This window comes from Scylla paramamosain, chromosome 4, assembly GCF_035594125.1.
Source record: "Scylla paramamosain isolate STU-SP2022 chromosome 4, ASM3559412v1, whole genome shotgun sequence".
Classification (NCBI taxonomy): domain Eukaryota; kingdom Metazoa; phylum Arthropoda; class Malacostraca; order Decapoda; family Portunidae; genus Scylla; species Scylla paramamosain.
The window spans coordinates 26,999,535-27,019,510 of NC_087154.1; the positions used below are offsets into that span (position 1 = coordinate 26,999,535).

Sequence of the window (19,976 nt, forward strand, 5' to 3'; positions counted from 1 at the left end):
ACGTCGCGGCAAACAGCTGATCGGAGGCCGGTGGCTGCCTGGCAGTAGCTGGGAAGTACTTGGAGCTACTCGACTGGGAGGGATGACTGGACCCTAGCTTCCTGGAAGACATCCATGATAAAGTGTTATTATTGTTATATTGTATAAGAACGACATATAAGACGCAGACCTGCACAGGAGGGGTTAAAAAAAACTACTCGCTTGTTTCTCTATAGTAATCGCGCGTAATACTTTTTTAAAGCATGTTGAAATTTTGCTACCTGACACAACGGGCAATCACAAGAACCCCCAGCACTATAGCAAACGGAGCGAGAACTTTACCTGTGTTAGAAAATATAGTGACAGTGTCCTGTCCAAATTATGGTTGTGTAAACCATCATGTAAGTAGCTCAGTGGCCGAGCCTCTGCCATCCAGATTTACGGGGAAGATGGTCCGGAGGTTACTTAAAGGTTTTCCCCCAGCTGAGACAAGAGGACCTTACACAGGCATCCATACAAATGGTGATAAAGGTTAGAATTTGCAGGCTAAATTGTTATTGCAATTAATCCTTTGGCTCGATCGTATTATTATTATTATTATTATTATTATTATTATTATTATTATTATTATTATTATTATTATTATTATTATTATTATTACGGTTTTATTATAGTTTAAGCCATTACACACTACGTGGTAATAACCTACCTCAATTTGTTCTCACTATTCACATCATTTCTAATGATTACACTACTTGTCTGAAATTAATAATAACGCCACAATAGGCCTGGGAATACACAGCGCTCTCAACTTTTTCTAAGTCCACAGGTAAACATAAATGGTGTATTGTTGCCTGAACTTCAGTTGTTAGGTTAGGTTAGGGTTTTATTATAGTTTAAGCCATTACACACTACGTGGTAATAACCTACCTCATTTTGTTCTTCTCACTATTCACATCATTTCTAATGATTACACTACTTGTCGGAAATTAATAATAACGCCGTGGGCCGTGGGTAGAGATTGGGGACATTGGCTTAAACTATAAATTTACCATTATTATTATAACTACTACTACTACTACTACTACTACTACTACTACTACTACTACTACTACTACTACTACTACTTCTATTACCACTACTACTACTACTGCTACAAGTACTACTATACATTCTCATGTTTAGAGATATAAACTTAAAGAAAAGTTAAGTTAGTAGTTTTTCAAGAATTCTTTAATTTAACATATAACTTCTTTTTTTTCCCCACCAACAGGACTAATTGATGATGGAAGTGATCGAATTACATTTGTGGATGAGAAAATAGAATTCTTCCACTTCCATCCCACATGCCAGGCGGAGACAATAACCAGTGTGTCCTCCAGCTTTACAGTGGTACCAAACATGATAACTGAAGCAGAGGAAGAAATGCTCATGAAGGAAGTGGAACCTCACCTCAAGAGGCTGAAGTATGAATTTGATCACTGGGATGATGTAAGGAGGTGATGGCATTTTCATTTATAATGAAGCAAACTTTTATTGGCTGAATAATTTTAAAACTTTTCTCATAAGAAATATCAATGATTTTCTCATATTTTAGACATTTTTACCCTAGAAAAAATAAAGAAAATCCATGCAAATGTCACCAAGTTGATATACCTTTCTCTGTGGCTTTGTCATCTATGCATGTCACTTGCATTTCTTTGATTATTCACATTCATCAGTTTTCAAGATATTCAGTTCATAAATTTAACAATATAGATGAGGTATTGAGGATAGTGTGAGAAACAAGAAGAGTCAGAAAAGGAAGACTGAGTGATAAAATTATTTATGCATGTAGAGAGGGTGGAACATTGGTGGAATTAACTGGATAAGATTCAAGAAGTTTAAGGCAAAAGAAGAACATAAAAGGGATGGAATGACAGTATTAATGTTGTGATTGAAGAAACGACTACGTTCCCACAGTGAGAAATTAATTATTATTTTTTTTTTATGTAGGAAGGACACTGGCCAAGGGCAACAAAAAATCTAATAAAAAAATATGCCCACTGAAATGCCAGTTCCATAAAAGGGTCAAAGCAGTGGTCAAAAATTGATGAACAAGTGTCTTGAAACCTCCCTCTTGAAGGAATTCAAGTCATAGGAAGGTGGAAATACAGAAGCAGGCAGGGAGTTCCAGAGTCTACCAGAGAAAGGGATGAATGATTGAGAATACTGGTTAACTCTTGCATTAGAGAGGTGGACAGAATAGGGGTGAGAGAAAGAAGAAAGTCTTGTGCAGCGAGGCCGCGGAAGGAGGGGAGGCATGCAGTTAGCAAGATCAGAAGAGCAGTTAGCATGAAAATAGCGGTAGAAGACAGCTAGATATGCAACATTGCGGCGGTGAGAGAGAGGCTGAAGACAGTCAGTTAGAGGAGAGGAGTCGATGAGACGAAAAGCTTTTGTTTCCACCCTGTCTAGAAGAGCAGTATGAGTGGAACCCCCCCCAGACATGTGAAGCATACTCCATACATGGACGGATAAGGCCCTTGTACAGAGTTAGCAGCTAGGGGGTGAGAAAAACTGGCGGAAACGTCTCAGAACGCCTAACTTCATAGAAGCTGTTTTAGCTAGAGATGAGATGTGAAGTTTCCAGTTCATATTATAAGTAAAGGACAGACCGAGGATGTTCAGTGTAGGAGAGAGGGACAGTTGAGTGTCATTGAAGAAGAGAAATAGTTGTCTGGAAGGTTGTGTTGAGTTGATAGATGCAGGAATTGAGTTTTTGAGGCATTGAACAATACCAAGTTTGCTCTGCCCCAATCAGAAATTTTAGAAAGATCAGAAGTCAAGCGTTCTGTGGCTTCCCTACATGAAATGTTTACCTCCTGAAGGGTTGGACGTCTATGAAAAGACGTGGAAAAGTGCAGGGTGGTATCATCAGCGTAGGAGTGGATAGGACAAGAAGTTTGGTTTAGAAGATCATTAATGAATAATATGAAGAGAGTGGGTGACAGGACAGAATCCTGAGGAACACCACTGTTAATAGAGTAAGCAAGAGTTGTTGCACGTGCTAAAGATGAATGGAGAGCAATTGTGAGTGCACATATGGGATGTAGTCTCAAAGGTTATGGGTGGTACACTCATCTCATCTGGCCTGGGAGATAAGTCTATAATGGTGTAGCAGCAGTGAACTAGTTCTGCTATCAGGTCCTGAAACACAGCATAAATGGCACTCAGACAGTGTTATTATTAAAGATTAATCTTGTTGCTCTAGCTGCCTAAGAGGTAAAATGGACATTGATCTAATCCCAGGAAATACATGTGGATGTGTGTGTGTGTGTGTGTGTGTGTGTGTTTGTATCTGTATTTTTATAAGGTTGAGTCAGGCTCATAATGTCCTGTCTTTTGATGTTGATTTGACATTTATTTTTAAGGCTATGAATGCTCTTTTCACACACAGCTTCATCAGTCAGTGCATTCCACTGGGTGATTACTCTCTAAGAAAAAAAAAATTTTCTCACATCTTTCTTTTCCCCTTTTTTTTGGTGCACTTTCTTACTGTGCCCTCTTGGAGATTATTGTTGTGGCACCACAAAATCTGTGATATCAATCTTTTCTTTTCCTTCTACACATTTGTACACCTCAATGGTGTAACTTCATTTTTGTCTCTCCTCTAGTGTTAGGAGCTTCAGTTCATGTGTGTGTGTGTGTGTGTGTGTCAGAGGGAATAGGTATTTTGTCTTAGCTTTTTCTTTTGCTCACTTGGCAGATTTGCTTCTGAAAATGCTTAATGTACTACTCTTTCCAATTTTCTTGGTTGGCAGGCCATTCATGGATTTCGTGAGATAGAAAGGTCAAGGTGGAGTCAACAGGTCTCTTCCATTCTGGGCAGAATACGTACAACTGCATTTCCTGACTCCTGCCAACAGCTTCCTCAAACACATGTGCTTGACTTGGCCAAGTCTGGAGTCATTAAGCCACACGTGGACAGCGTGAGGGTCAGTTATACAATAATTTAAGAATTTTGTTGATCTTTTCACCACTTATTCTGAATTTTTAATGGTATCAACCTCATACAATGAAAGTGGCCAGAAATAGCATGTACATTTTATTATCCATGAAAATATACATGCCAAAATGTTACTTAAGTAAAATAAAATTAATAATATGTTTGTGTTCAAATTCTTTATAATGTAAGTTGGTGTCATCTCTGTAGAAGACTCTATCTAATTTAATTTTTCACCCCTCTTTTATTTTCTCACCCTTTTGATTTTGATTGTTCATCATCAGTATATCATATTGCTCTGACTCACTCTCCCATACATACCTTTCTTTTTTCCTGGATTCTGTAGTATTTATGGTTCATTGCTTTCTTAACCCTATCTTTACATCCCTTACTTGGTCACTGTCTGAGTCAGCACACTGGTCTGTCCTCTTCAGCAAGATACAGTATTTTCCACACATTTTGCACTCGGTTGTTTCTCACTGTGTCAAATTACCACTCATCTGTAATTATTCTTAAGCATTTTATTTGTAGCACTTTTGTTCTATTCCTTGACTTTGCATTTTAGAGCCCATGCCTTGCAGCCAAACAAAACATCTGTTTCAACATTACCTTTAAACATTATATTCTTTCCATCTCCTAACATCCCTCAGTATTTCCAAAATAATAGTTCATTCTCTCATCTTGTGGCTTATCTCTTCTTCCACAGATAATTTTTCCTCACCGTTGATATCCAAAATTTTTCATTGAGAACTATATGAGCACCTCATCCATCTCTACTATATCTCATCACTTTGCCACATTCACTCTTGGCCTTCTTGTGTCATATGATTTTCCAAATTCTTTAACCAACCTTTGCTGTTTCTCACTACTGTATGCAACAACAGTTGCATCATCTTTAAGATAAATAAGAAATAAGATAATTTTGGGTAGGTATCCGAAGTCATATAGAAAGTTTCATAGTTCATAAGATTTGACAAATCTTATTATTGAAGAAATCTATGATATCATGATTTAAACAGAAATATAAAATAAGTTTTGGAAGATGAAAAGTTACATATTATTTTTCTTTTTGCTTAGCTTTAAATTCTCACTTTTTTCTAGAGTGTATGTATGAAGTCTTACTGTTTTCAACAGTTTTGTGGCAACATCATCTCTGGTTTATGTCTACTGAGTGATGCTGTGATGAGACTGAGGCATGTGGAGTTAAAGGATCAAGTTGTAGATGTGCTGGTAAAAAGAAGATCTCTCTATATAATGAGGCAAGTGTTGATTCCTGAGCATTATGATATGTATTTTAGTTATCATTACATTCTCATATAAAGTTTAACAAAGATTTGAGTGGGAACTGAAGCATCCAATAAAAAAATGTTATTTATAGAAACAAATTGTGTCATCCCATGGTATGGGTTGAATATTAATGTATTCATTCTCAAACACACACACACACACACACACAGACTGCTAACACCTTAAAAAATAGAGGAGAGAAGAAAGATTTAATCAACAGCAAGTCATACAAGCACTTGCATACCTTGCATTTAAATTTACTACTGTATGAATTTATTAATACCTTGTTAACTATGGACACATTTTAGTTTGTCATTTTATTTAGATTGTACATAAAGGACCCATGGAGCAGGAGAGCAGGACATTACCTTAGATGTCAGACCATAATAACTGTCAAGGTCTGTGATAATTTTAGCCTAGGGGTTTTTGTATCCCCAGTCACTACATGGGAACTGGACCCATGAGCAGTTCTCATGTAGTGACTGGGGATACAAAGGCCCCTAGGCTAAAATGATCACAGACCTTGACAGTCATTATGGTCTGATATCTAAGGCAATGTCCTGCTTTCCTGCGCCATGGGTCCAATTCCCTACTGCAGCCTCTCATAGCTAAAAATTTTATCTCATCTACAGATCAGTTTCTCATTGTTATTGTGGAGTGCTTAAGGATGGGCATTACATTAGTGTTAGTAGTGGGTTACCCAATGGTAATATATGTATGATATAATAGAATAATGGCTCTCAATGTCAAAATGGGAATTTAGGAGGCAGGAGGTACATGACGAAACGATGATTACTCCCAATGAGGTCAGAAGCACTGGATCAGAGGGTGCTGTGAACTTATCATTAAACCCAGCTGTGACCTCACTGAAAGTTTCCCTTTGTGTCTCATAACACAAGGAGGCAGTCACAGCCTGCCTTCTAAAGATAACTCTCTTCCTCCACACAAAACTACAAGCACCTAATAACACACACACCCTTCACTCAAAATTTCAAAATTCATGTCGACTCCTATGCCAGCCTCGGAGTCCCCATCTGGGGAGGGGACCACAAATGTCCCCAGGTCGGACTGCCCTTCTAACGACAACCCTAAGTGTCTTGACACCCCCCTCAACTTTTTCTTCATTAACTTCTGCAACATTCACAGCCTTAGATATCATTTTCAATTTTCAACACCACCTCTCCTCTTCTAAAACTCATCTTCTTTTCCTCACTGAAACTCAGATGTCTGAGGCAACTGACAGTAGCTCCTTTTCTGTTCCCTCCTACTTTTTCTATCCTCATTTTCGATCCAAAGCTGGATGTTGCGTTTATGTGCTCTTGTGCCCATGATCCTGAATCTTCTGAGTTTTCCACCATCTGGCTACGACTACAGACTCACTCTCATATTAAATTTGTCTGTGCTGTATATCTCTCACCTAACTCCTCTGATTATAAGAAATTCTTTGACAACTTAACTCTCTCCAATAACTTTGCTTCTTCTTTCCCTCCTTTATTTCAACCAGATGGCACCACTGCTACCACATCTATTTCTAAAGCTGAACTCTTCACTCAAACCTTTGCTAAAATCTCTACCTTGGACAATTCTGGGCTTGTTCCTTCCTCTCCTCCACCCTCTAACTACTTCATGCTACTTATTAAAATTCTTCGCAATGATGTTTTCCATGCCCTCGCTGGCCTAAACCCTCAGAAGGCTTATGGATCTGATGGGGTCCCTCCTAATGTTCTCCGAAACCATGCCTCCGTGCTTGCACCTTGCCTAGTCAAACTCTTTCAGCTCTGTCTGTCAACATCTACCTTTCCTTCTTGCTGGAGGTTTGCCCACATTCAGCCTGTTCCTAAAAATGGGTGACTGTTCTAATCCCTCAAACTACCGTCCCATTATTTTAATTTCCTGCCTATCTAAAGTTTTTGAATCTATCCTCAATAGGAAGATTCCTAAACATCTATCACTTCACAACCTTCTATCTGATCGCCAGTATGAGTTCCGTCAAGGGCACTCTACTGGTGATTGGCTTGTTTCTGGCTTTCCTTACTGATTCCTGGTCATCCTCTTTTAGAGATTTTGGTGAAACTTTTGCTATTGCCTTGGACATATCAAAAGCTTTTGATAGAGTGTGGCACAAAGCTTTGATTTCCAAACTACCCTCCTACAGCTTCTATCCTTCTCTCTGCAACTTCATCTCAAGTTTCCTTTCTGACCGTTCTAGTGCTGCTGTGGTAGATGGTCACTGTTCTTCTAAATCTATTAACAGTGGTGTTCCTCAGGGTTTAGTCCTGTCACCCACTCTCTTCTTTTTATTCGTCAATGACCTTCTAAACCAAACTTCTTGTCTTATCCACTCGTATGCTGATGATACCACCCTGCACTTTACTTTTCCATGTCTTTTCATAGATGTCCAACACTTCAGGAAGTAAATATTTCACGCAGGAAAGCAACAGAATGCCTGACTTCTAATCTTTATAAAATTTCTGATTGGGGCAGAGCAAACTTGGTATTGTTCAATGCCTCAAAAACTCAATTTCTTCATCTATCAACTCAACACAACCTTCCAGACAACTATCCTCTCTTCTTCAATGACATTCAACTGTCCCCCTCTTCTACACTGAACATCCTTGGTCTGTCCTTTACTTATAATCTGAACTGGAAACTTCACATCTCATCTCTGGCTAAAACAGCTTCTATGAAGTTGGTTGTTCTGAGACATCTCCGCCAGTTTTTTCAGCCCCCCAGCTGCTAACTCTGTACAAGGGCCTTATCTGTCCATGTATGGAGTATGCTTCACATGTCAGGGGGGGTTCCATTCATACTGCTTTTCTAGACAGGGTGGAATCAAAAAAAGCCTTTCGTCTCATCAACTCCTCTAACTGACTGTCTTCAGCCTCTCTCTCATCACCACAATGTTGCATCTCTAGCTGTCTTCTAATGCTGTTTTCATGCTAACTGCTCTTCTGATCTTTCTAACTGCATGCCTCCCCTCCTCCCGCAGCCTCGCTGCACAAGACTTTCTTCTTTCTCTCACCCCTATTCTGTCCACCTCTCTAATGCAAGAGTTAACCAGTATTCTCAGTCATTCATCCCTTTCTCTGGTAAACTCTCGAACTCCCTGCCTGCTTCTGTGTTTCCACCTTCCTATGACTTGAATTCCTTCAAGAGGGAGGTTTCAAGACACTTATCCTTCAATTTCTGATTATCTCTTTGGACCCTTTTCTGGGACTGGCATCTCAGTGAGCTTTTTTTTATTTACTGGATTTTTGTTGCCCTTGGCCAGTGCCCCTCCTACATAAAAAAAAAAATAAATAAATTGTTCTCACCAAAGAAGCTTCGCCTTAAAGGAAATGGAAGTCTAATGTGTTCCTGGTGTAATGAAAAGTGAAGCATGAGAAATTGACCTAAATGGAAGAAGGAAATTATGCAATGACTGCAAGTATAAATGCCCCACAAATTTTGGGATCTGATGATTGTTATGGTCCTTATGTTTAATTTGGTGATCTACTCACCTGGTCAGGTACTAAATTTTCATAGCAAAAAATTTATCTTGTCTTGAGATAAATTTTTTTGTCTAAAGGGAGGGAGCATTACACCCAATACTAGTACAGTAAAATCCCTCTCATCTGGCATTCGAGTATCCGGCAGCTTCAAGTATCCGGCACATTTTTTCCTGAGCTTTAGAATCAATAAAAAATCAATGTGTACTCATAAAATCGATTAAAATTCCCGCGCGAGGCATACTTTGTCCCCTCGCCACCAGAGCGCACTGCTTCGCGCCACCCGCGGCCCACTGCACTGTGTTTACTCAGTGACTCAGTCCCGCGTGTGCACTGTTTATCGCCTGACGCCTTCATCATGCCTAAAGTTGTAGAAAAGAGGAAGCGTGTTGTGCTTACACTTAAGCAGCTGATCAGATCAGCTGCTGATTAAGATCAGCTGATCTTTGTTATGGTAAGATGCGTGAGTGTAGGGTGGTGATTGTGGACATAATTTCACTTCTATTCAAGTATCCGGCATGTCGGCGGTCCCGTTGGTGCCGGATTAGAGGGATTTTACTGTATCTCTCTTATGTGTCAGAGGACATCACTAAATTGTTAGTAACTTGATATCAGTTGTAGCCATAGGTGGGTGTTATCACAATAAATTATCATGGTAATTTATCACCATAACATTGTCAGGTTATCAGTTATCCAATAATTATTTTTCCCGTGTTGTCGATTCATCAGTATCGCTGATACTTTTGGTTCCAAACTAGTGATAATCAATAATTTTTGTGTTTGGAACATGAGTGTGTGTAAGTTTTAAACTTTCAAAATTAAATGTAGTTATTTTACTTAAAACAGTACTTTTCATTAGTGAAGAAGCAGGATAAACATTGAATCTGGATTTTTTTTCAAAGATTTTTCTAAGTTTTTAAAGATAAAAATAAAGATTTGGATTTATCAATTTTTTTTTATTTAATATATCAATATCGTCATCACTAGTATAGGAATTTTGGATTTATCAATTTATTTGTTATCAGTTATTCGGTGATAAATTTATCGCCAGTTATCAATTATTGGTTATCACTGATAAGGTTATTGTTATCAATTTATCAGTCATTGTAATAAATATTTTCAATAACATGCCCAGCTATAGTTATAGCAAATACTGCTTCTGTTAACACTACTACTACTACTACTATTGCTACCATTACTACTAGTACTACTAACTACTTAACTAGTACTACCTACTATTACTACTACTACTACTACTGTTATTTACTACTACTACTACTACTACTACTGTTATTTACTACTACTACTACTACTACTACTGCTGCTATTACTACTACTACTACTACTTTTGCTATTTACTACTATTACTACTACTACTACTTCTGCTATTTACTACTACTATTACTACTACTACTACTGCTGTTTATGATTACTACTACTGTACTACAACTACTACTACTACTACTACTACTACTGTTGAGTTAGACTGTGTAATGAAGCAAATTTTCTTTGTGACAGGGATGAGGCACGCTACAACTTCACTCATGAAATTTTAGGTGAAGAAGAGTCCTTCTTCTGTGGTGAGGCAGTAGAGAGAGGAAGACGAGTGTCTGTGATAAGCCGTAACCAGCCCACAGAAGAGTCACCTGTTGATAGTGCCACCCAATCTTAGGTTGAAGTGGTGTGGCTTTTAATAAACATCATTGTTGTTAATCTAATGTGTGTTGAAATGAGAAAATTTGCAGTTGTACCTGACTCTACTTAAATACATTTGATGAGGATGCCTGATGTAATTATGCATTTGATTTATACCAAAAAACAAAAAGTGGTGCCCATTCTCTTGTTTATACTTCATTCATTATTATGGGCAAAATTAAACAAACAAGATCACTAATAATTCATCATACCTTCTCTTTATTAGATTTCCTTCCATTAAATAAGATTTACCTGCCATGTATTAGGGAGCATGGTTAGTATACTTGGTTCACAAGTCAGACATATTCAGTTTGATTATCTAACCATGAAGACACTTGGACCAGTCTTTTTAGCAATGTAAAAAAAAAAAAAAAAAAAAAAAAAAAAGGCTGATATTTATTATGTACAAGTTTCTTGGTTTTCCTCTGTTTAATATGAAAGTGAGTGAGTTGTGTACCAAAAATGCTCATAAGTTATAAAACTCTGTAAATTAGACTTTTATTACAATCCACTAACATTATATTAAATAGACAAGTATTTGACCTTTGTGGAGAGTGAGGATTACTACAATTTTTGCATTGGCCATAATGTTATCCTTGTCTTTCCTGATAGTGACTACAATTGTATCTTTTGAGATTTTTACTTGTAAGTATGAATTTTGCTCAAAACAAGGGACAAAGTGGCTTTACTTGTACCTTTGAAAATTTATATTGCAAGCCTTTCTTAATTGGGGTTTATCTTGCAAATTAAAAAGAAATACTGAAAGAATTATTGCTTTGTAATCTTATATCTTGAGTCATAACTTTAAACATTTGTAATACAAGCCTTCCTAAAAAATGGGGATTAGTTAGTAAATTAAAAAAGGAATGTACTGAAGGATAATTATTTATCTTACCATAATTCACTGAATACAACTATAAATGTGAAAGAGAATTTTCCTTATAGTTCAATGATCACAATCGGTCACCAACACATTTTTATAATGAACAATACAAGGGAGAAGAGGCTACGTATATAGTACAAAAATATGTTGGTTTTCAATTCAATGAAGACATCGCAAATAACTCACAAAGACATTGGTAAATGCATTCACACCAAAAGTGTGATGCAATAATATCATTAGAGAAAAGTACTTAACATACTATTTCAGAACACATGGTAGGAGATTAATAAGCTTCTGAATTCTATTTTACAGTATAAATGGTTCATTAATTACTACCAACATTACATAAGTATAAAACTTATTACCAACTAAAATAAAATCAGAAGATGAACACTCTCTAGTTTCCGGCCACCAGTGCTGCAACACCTCTATCAAATTCTCTGTAACCAAAAGAGAAGATTTGTATTTTCAATTTAATATTTCTTTTACCCAAAAACTTCAGATTTATTGTATTATGTACAGTACATATGTGAACAATAAAGGACTGAAAACTGAGAATTATTTTTTAAGTAAAATAAATATCTTTTGCTGCTGAAACACACAATAAGTATGATGAATGGCAAAATGGTTGCAGTAGTATGAGTTAGTAATGTACCTAATGGAAACTTAATAGAGAAATAGACAGCACAAGAATTTTAATTCCTTTACTTGTACTAATAAAAAGTTTACCTAAAAATAAGATGTTGACCATAATATTTTGTACATGTCATGCATTACAGTAGCACAGCAGTAGCACAGATATTAATGGCGAATTTACTTCCACTTATCTTATCCACTATCTATGAGTACCAACTATCAAGATTGTGGTCTCTCTCTCTCTCTCTCTCTCTCTCTCTCTCTCTCTCTCTCTCTCTCTCTCTCTCTCTCAAAGTTTTCACCACAGTATGCAAACCAATTTTGCAAAAATAGAAGATATATATATATATATATATATATATATATATATATATATATATATATATATATATATATATATATATATATATATATATATATATATATATAAAAGTCAAGTGGTTAATTATGAGAAATGTATTGAAAATTTGTGAGCATTTGTTTTGTGAAGCAGGAGCAGCTATATCTGGTGAATCATTCAAAACCAGTGAAGAGTTTAGCCAGCCATCATGAGCAATGAATATATCTAGGTATGTGAGAAAATGGTTTAAAGAATGTTAGATGCCTTACTTAAAGAAAGGGTACATTCATCCCTGGACTAATTCACTGGAGAAACAATAGTATCTCGTGAAGTGAAGCAGGATATCTCATCACTTTGCAGCTCAAGGCAACCATTCATGACATAAAGACAAACAGGAACACAGCAAAGGTGCAACTAAGGTGAAAGAGGATGCTTATAAGGTTTCTGCTCAGCAATACATTCCCACTAGTAATTAATTTTATGATTAGCATGGAACTTACCCCTGCAGCATTTGCACATACTGTATTATCAAGTACTTATATATATATATATATATATATATATATATATATATATATATATATATATATATATATATATATATATATATATATATATATATATATATATATATTACAGTGGAACCTCAATTCTAGAACCTAATTCATTCCTGAATGCCATTCAAAATCCAAAATGTTCTAAAACCAAAACCATTTTCCCTATAAGAATCAATGTAAAATGGATTAATCTGTTCCCAGGCACCAGTCTACCCTGTCTTAGCAGCTTATGATAGATGCTACCACAGGCGAGATGGCTGCTTCACAACATCTCCAGCTCACAAATTATTTATACAGAAAGGATGTATTGAATGAGCTTAGTGACAAAGAACTCATTACTGTTTAGACAGTGCAGGTAATCTCTTTGTGACTGATCTAGTGAGGGAAGCCCTAAAGAAGGACACAGAAAGGAGCAACCCACTTACTACCAAAATGAAGGTGATCATAACACTTAGGCATCATGGTATTGGGAAAAGCTACTGGAAGGATGCAGTTGTGTAGTAGTGATGGCACTGGAGGTCATCAAGAGAGCCACATGTGGTTCAGGATAACTCCTGAGTGCTTTTCAATGGGATTATATTTACCTTATATCAAAGAATGAACTACTGTCTTATACTCTGTGTCTCTTCTCCAAATATATAAAAACAAGGTAAATATTTATAGAAACTATAAATTAGTAATAAACAGCAGCTTTGCTATGATTTTTAATATTTGAAATCAAGTAACTTTGTTCTAGAACCAAATTATGGTACCACAACCAAAGCAATAACAAAGTCAAAAATTTGCTCGAAAACCGATTTGTTAAAAGGGAGGCATTCGATAACTGAGGTTCCACTGTATATATATATATATATATATATATATATATATATATATATATATATATATATATATATATATATATATATATATATATATATATATACACACACACACACACACACACACACACACACACACACACACACACACACACACACACACACACACACACCCTAATGCATACATATAGTGTGTGTGTGTGTGTGTTAATTATTTTTGCATTAGCTGATCAGTTCTGATACAAAATTAGGATTAAGGTACACACAGTAAAAAAAGTATCAGTGAGCTGTGTGTATGAATCATTCTGACACCACAAAATGATGGACAGTGAAGAGTAGTTGCTGACTTAATACATGTTGGTAGCCTGCTGTCAGGTGAAAACAAAGCTGACAGGCAATACTAATAACACTATAACCCCAGGCATGGAGAGCTACAACAGCCCGACATGTCACTTGTGATGTTTCCATGGTGATTAGCATGACCATGATATGAAGATAACCATGTAAACTTCTTGGCAGTGTATGGCATGTTTTAGGATTGGAGTTATGAAACAATGCTGAGTGGTTCAAATCTTACAAACAAGCCACAGCCAGGCATGCTAACCCTCCCACAACATCAGCAGTTGCTCTAATGTTTACTGTAGGCATTGGACCCCCTGTGCACTGATACTTTTTTATCGTGTATACCTGACTGCAAAAAAATGGAAGCCAACAGATGGTGTTCACTGTGTGTTACCTCATATTTACTAAATTGATGCTTCAGCCAAGGTAGAATTTCATATTTCAACTAAAATTGAACTCCACTGTATACTGAAATGTTTGGTCACAATTACAATGATGGAAGTAATTAACTGTGGTAAGGAGTGACATTACATTATGAAGATTATCATACTATACCTGGAAGTGATCTGCTCTCCTGGGATATAGAAAGGATTGCAAACAACATTGGTGTACATGTTGTGAAGACGTCGGAACATCTGCAAAAAGACATACACAGATCAGATACACATGCATGTGATAGAAAAAAAAAAAACATTTTCTTTTATCACGATAATAATTTTGAAAAGCATGTCCCTGTTTATCAAGTCAATAACTATCACCAGATTTTAAATACAAAGGGTGATGAGTATACACTGAAAGACACACCTGTCACTAGGAAGTGTCCTTATCATTGTTATTATATTCTACAAGGTGAGCATAAAGTCTTTCCCTGATAATGATAATGACCCCTTATAAACATGTATTCTATAGGATCTCAATTTTTACAAGTCCTATAGCTTCAGTTATCCTTGTCTTCAGAGAGGGTATGTGAAGGATAAAATATACTGTACCCCAGTTTGCAATCTTCAAATTTTGGAAGCAAGATCTCTAGGAACAGCTGAGTTGCTTTGGAACATATGAGATGATATTCATTATTGCTTAGACGTACTCTGAGTGATAAAAGAGGTACACGTTGGAGTGGAACGACAGTGAAGAAACATGGGTACGCAACTAGAAGTAGCTAGATGTTTACCATAAAAATATACATCCTAGCTTACAAGGAAAGAAAGGTGACTAAAATTAAAAATAAAAAGCAACAAATGTCTCAGTCTACAAAGAAAAAAAAGGAATAATTATAGTGATTACAAAGATATGATTTTTGGAAAGAATTCTTATTGAATGAATGCACAACCTAGAGGGATCAAGAACATGGTAAGTTGTCATTACACTAGGTAAACTAAACATATAAAACATGAATGCAAGTTGTAGGCTACTTTCAGCAGCTGCTGACACTTACCATTCTGATTTCATTGTCTCGCAGAGTGGTGTTTGCTGCATCTGTAATGATTACAAATTTGACTCTGGTATTGGTGGTGTAGCCAAAGCTGTAAGGTAGTTAAGGAACAAGATAGGAAAAGTTTGAAACAAGATAAAATTAGGAGAGAGAGAGAGAGAGAGAGAGAGAGAGAGAGAGAGAGAGAGAGAGAGAGAGAGAGAGAGAGAGAGAGAGAGAGAGAGAGAGAGAGAGAGAGAGAGAGAGAGAGAGAGAGAGAGAGAGAGAGAGAGAGAGAGAGAGAGGTGCACTGATCTGACAATAATTTTGACTGTCTTGTTTGTTGAAAGTTAACCCTGGTGCCTAAAGGCCTGTCCACACCAGGAAACACTGTTAGGAAATAATGTTTTGAAACTTTTCAAATGTTTCCCAAATATTTGCAAACTGTTTGTGAACATTTAGGAAACATTTAAGAAAGTTTTCATGGATGGACTGATGGATGGATGAGTGGATAGATGAATGAATGTATGAGCAGATGGATGGATAGATGAGTGGATAGATGAATGGATGAGTGGAAAGATGGACAAATGGATAAGTGAACAGGTGAATGAATGGATGGATAAGTGAATAGATGGATGGATGGATGGATGGATTGATAAGTGAATAGATGGGTGAATGGATGGATGGCTAAGTGGATAAATGAATAGATGGGTGAATGGATAGATGTATGAATGAGTGGTTTGATGGACAGATAGATAGATGGATGGATAAATTGAAAGATGGCAGGATGGATGTTTCTCCACTGTTTCCAAACTGTTTGCATACATTGTTTCCACACAATGCCCCTCAGTGTGGACAGGCCTTGGTCTTTAACAAAAAGGATACACCTTGTACTCTTCTGAGGCATACAAGAGACCCAGGTACAACTCTCGCGTATCTCCGGGAGTCTTGCTAACAGCTGCCACCTTCTCCTGTATTACATCTAGTCCTGTGTGAGCCAAGTAGTGCAGGTGCAGCTCCTCTCGCCCACTGCCCACCCACACGTACAGTGGGCTATTCTGCCGAGGTAAAGCAACAGTGATGATGTATACACAAGTACAATAAAGCATCCACCCACTTATCCATGTTATTAGGGTAAATAATCAATGGGATGTCATTTACATGCAATTACTGAGGAACTGATAGAAATAAATTAAATATCCATGTGGGTGATTTAATTTATCTACCAAATTTGTTATGTGATTTTTTTTTTTGACATGTACTAGTATTATTCTGTGCTTATCTCTCATACTTAACTGTATTTACTAGAGTATGGCACTTTAACACTTCAATTATTAATACAGGTAGGTGCCTACAGCTTCCATTTTCATTACTCATACCTACAGTCTTAGAAGAAACATGTTCAGGGGATTCTTTAGGTGACATTTCTTTCTTATACTGCTTACTGTGCAGATATTACTAAAATAAAGCTAGCATTCTTCTCCAAGGTTAATACTTACTGTATCTGCAGTAACATGGTTGCTGAATGTAATGCAGTATGCAATATTTTCTGCAAACTTACATATGCTTAAATAAAATTAGAAAATTGGGTGCCATGACAATACTGGGAAGTGACACACCTTCACATGTGATAGATAGGCAAACAGTGATCTACCCCACTGAAGGTGTGTTTGTCTATGTGTGTGTATGTCACATATGTTGCATAAGCACAAAATTAGTAACACTGATTGGTTCTTTTGTTTAAAAATGCAGCCACTGGCCAATTGATTTAGCCAATCACGTTTTATTTCACCTTGTTGAAGGAGAAGCAACTCAATTTGAAATGTTTGAATTAGTCTGAGGAAGATGTCTATCAACGATGAGTGTTGCCTCAATTATTTCCAGTGCATTGTCAGATTTTACATAGATAAATAAGGTGACAACTTCATATTAATTTCTTAGCCTTGCCAGTTAGGTTACACAAGTTTGGTTAGATTAAGTATAGTTAGATTAGGTTAGTTTCATTAAATTGGGTTAGGTGGTGGTGGTGGTGGTGGTGACAACCAGCTGGCAGCCATGGGCAAGTGGCAGCCAGTCCTCTTGGAGGGAACATAATGAGTCTTACTGTTGTGTTACTTATTTGTGAGCATGAAACTATTTTATTTCTGGTAGATTTCTCTAATTTTTTTATCAGTTTTTTATTTTTTATTTTTACCACAAAACATTAGTTTCTGATGGGGGTTGAAGGGAGGTAAAAATAAAAACTAATGGTCTGCAGGAAAAACAACATGCAGATTTATTCAAAACAGGTTGAAAACTACCAGAAAAAATTGGGTATTATTGCAGTTTCAACCAATACACCATACATAACTATAGCCCTTCACAGGGTCTACACCTCACTGTTTAGAGTATTTCTAGCCCCATTTTACCATGTAAATTAATAATAGCTTCAGATGTGAATTTTGAAGGTTTAAGTCAGTTCTAGCTTAGATAAACCTCCAGTCTCTTGTAGGATACTAAGTGTGTTCATATGTTTTTTATTTATGGTGCACATGCGCAATGGTGATGTGACACTGAGTCACATGTTAAGACCTATGATGATGTGAGGTTACCTGCTGTGAATCAGGTCATGGAAATTTGTCGACCAATCACATATAGGCACACATATAGGAAGGAGCACTCAGGACTGTCTGTGTTGTGTTAGTTAGACCATGGGAACAGCAGAGAGATGTGTGTTGGCTGTGAATATATGAACTGGCAGTTTACCATCAGTTCCTTCAACTTCGGGCATTTTTTGTTAAGTAATTACTATTTGTATGTAGTGATGACTGATGGAATGTACATTACAAAAATATTAATTTACTTTATGGGGGGGGGATTAGGAAGTTAGGTAATGTTAGCGACCTTAAGGGAGATTGTCCAGGGTGGGTAAAACCTCTCTCGGTCATGTTAGGTTAGGTTAAGATAGCGTAGAAATTTTCTGTTTTCGAAATATGCCACTTGTCATCATTAGATTTTTCTGAAATGTCAAAAATGCCTCATTTTGGCATTTTGGATGGGAGCAAATTTACCAAATATTATTTCGTCTGGAACAGTTGACTAGCTTTATCTCAATATTCACCAGTTCATTTATCCAGTTAACAATCCTTCAAGTTCCTAATTCTAGCAATCAGTGACCACTGTCAGTTTGCCAATACTTTTATTTATACTTAACAAGAACAGCAGACAAGGAATACCCGCATAATTACCTCCTTCCCAATCACTGCCACACACACCGCCATCGATTCGACACTTCACACGATTCCTAGGCACTAAATGTTGTAGGTAGTTATCGCTTCAGTTTTTCTTCTCATTTATAACAAATTTTAGCAGTAACAGTCCAAATAAATGGTTATTCAACAAAGAGGAACTAACACAAGACGATTGACGTGTGACGTCACGGATGTTTACCTCTTGTCCAACGGGGCTTTTCTTGATCTTGATTATGATATTTCTAACGTATTTTTTTTATTTGTTAATAATTGGCATTTGCCTTTAAATTGACAAACTTATTATTGTTTATCAAGAGTAAAAAATAAAACGGAAGAAGGGAACGGAGCCTGCCGACCTTCCCATGGGCAATAAATGGCACCTTTCTATTCTCCACTGAAGAAAATAAAATAATAAAAGGAAGAGTATGATTTGGAATGAAATTTGCGGTTATTAGCAGGAAATTATGTCATTTTAGAACTTCCTCCAATCTGACACCATTGTCTGGTGAGAAAAGCTTGTAATGTGGATTCCTCTATTCCCACAATACAAAGTGCAAAAAATATCATAAAAAAAAAATAAATGAATAAAATAAGATAAAATAAATACAAGTACAGTAAAAACGTATATCTGATTGGTTGCCATCCCCTTCAAAACAAAATATGTTCACTGGAAGCTACACTAAGCAAGTTGCACTTGTTTAGTCTTAGCACTAATTATCTATTGTAATAATTCATAAATTTTTTTTATTATAGTTACTACGCTGTCACAGTGACTTCAGTTGACAATAATAATTCATTACAATATTCATGCCTATCATAAATATCAAAAAAATAGAATCTAAAGAACATACATCAGTGAATGCACCACTGACATCATGAAATACAAATGTTAGAATAAGGCAATCCAACTCATCCACTATGTCAGTATACACTATCTCTGAAGGATTTTTTGTAAACTGTATTGCAATATATAATTCCCATTCAACTGTTTCTGTTACCCATTATTCACTATCACTTCTGACACACTACTTGTAAACCACAGTAAATCTGTAGCAGGCTATTTGGAGAGGAGGGCTGTTTGTTATGGCCAAAATTTTGTCATAGGTTACATCATGAAGGTTATTATATATGGATCTATTTCTGAATTCCATATGCTGTATAAAGGACATTGTTCAGTGACATGCACTTTAGGAATTATAGATGTGTGCACATTTACAATGTGTGCAATATACAAACTTTATATTGAGCATACTCAGGCAGTATTTACATACCACTGATTCATTAAATGGAGTGTTCATTAGGCTCACAGCATTAGGCATTTC

The 19,976-nt window shown here is 36.5% G+C and overlaps 2 protein-coding genes across 2 annotated transcripts; one reads left to right on the plus strand and one right to left on the minus strand.

Annotated features, from left to right (window-relative positions):
* Positions 1-4: 4 nt before the first annotated feature.
* Positions 5-10,532, plus strand: LOC135099930 (alpha-ketoglutarate-dependent dioxygenase alkB homolog 7, mitochondrial-like). The gene is made up of 5 exons (XM_064002650.1): positions 5-510; positions 1,253-1,470; positions 3,783-3,956; positions 5,099-5,223; positions 10,258-10,532. The coding sequence occupies exons 1-5, from the start codon at positions 243-245 to the stop codon at positions 10,409-10,411; spliced, it is 939 nt and encodes a 312-aa protein (XP_063858720.1). The 5' UTR covers positions 5-242; the 3' UTR covers positions 10,412-10,532.
* Positions 10,533-11,301: 769 nt separating this feature from the next.
* LOC135099931 (trafficking protein particle complex subunit 2-like protein) lies at positions 11,302-19,202 on the minus strand. The gene is made up of 5 exons (XM_064002651.1): positions 18,652-19,202; positions 16,310-16,482; positions 15,449-15,536; positions 14,569-14,648; positions 11,302-11,757 (listed from the first exon to the last, which is right to left on the minus strand). The coding sequence occupies exons 1-5, from the start codon at positions 18,682-18,684 to the stop codon at positions 11,715-11,717; spliced, it is 417 nt and encodes a 138-aa protein (XP_063858721.1). The 5' UTR covers positions 18,685-19,202; the 3' UTR covers positions 11,302-11,714.
* Between the last annotated feature and the right edge of the window lie 774 nt (positions 19,203-19,976).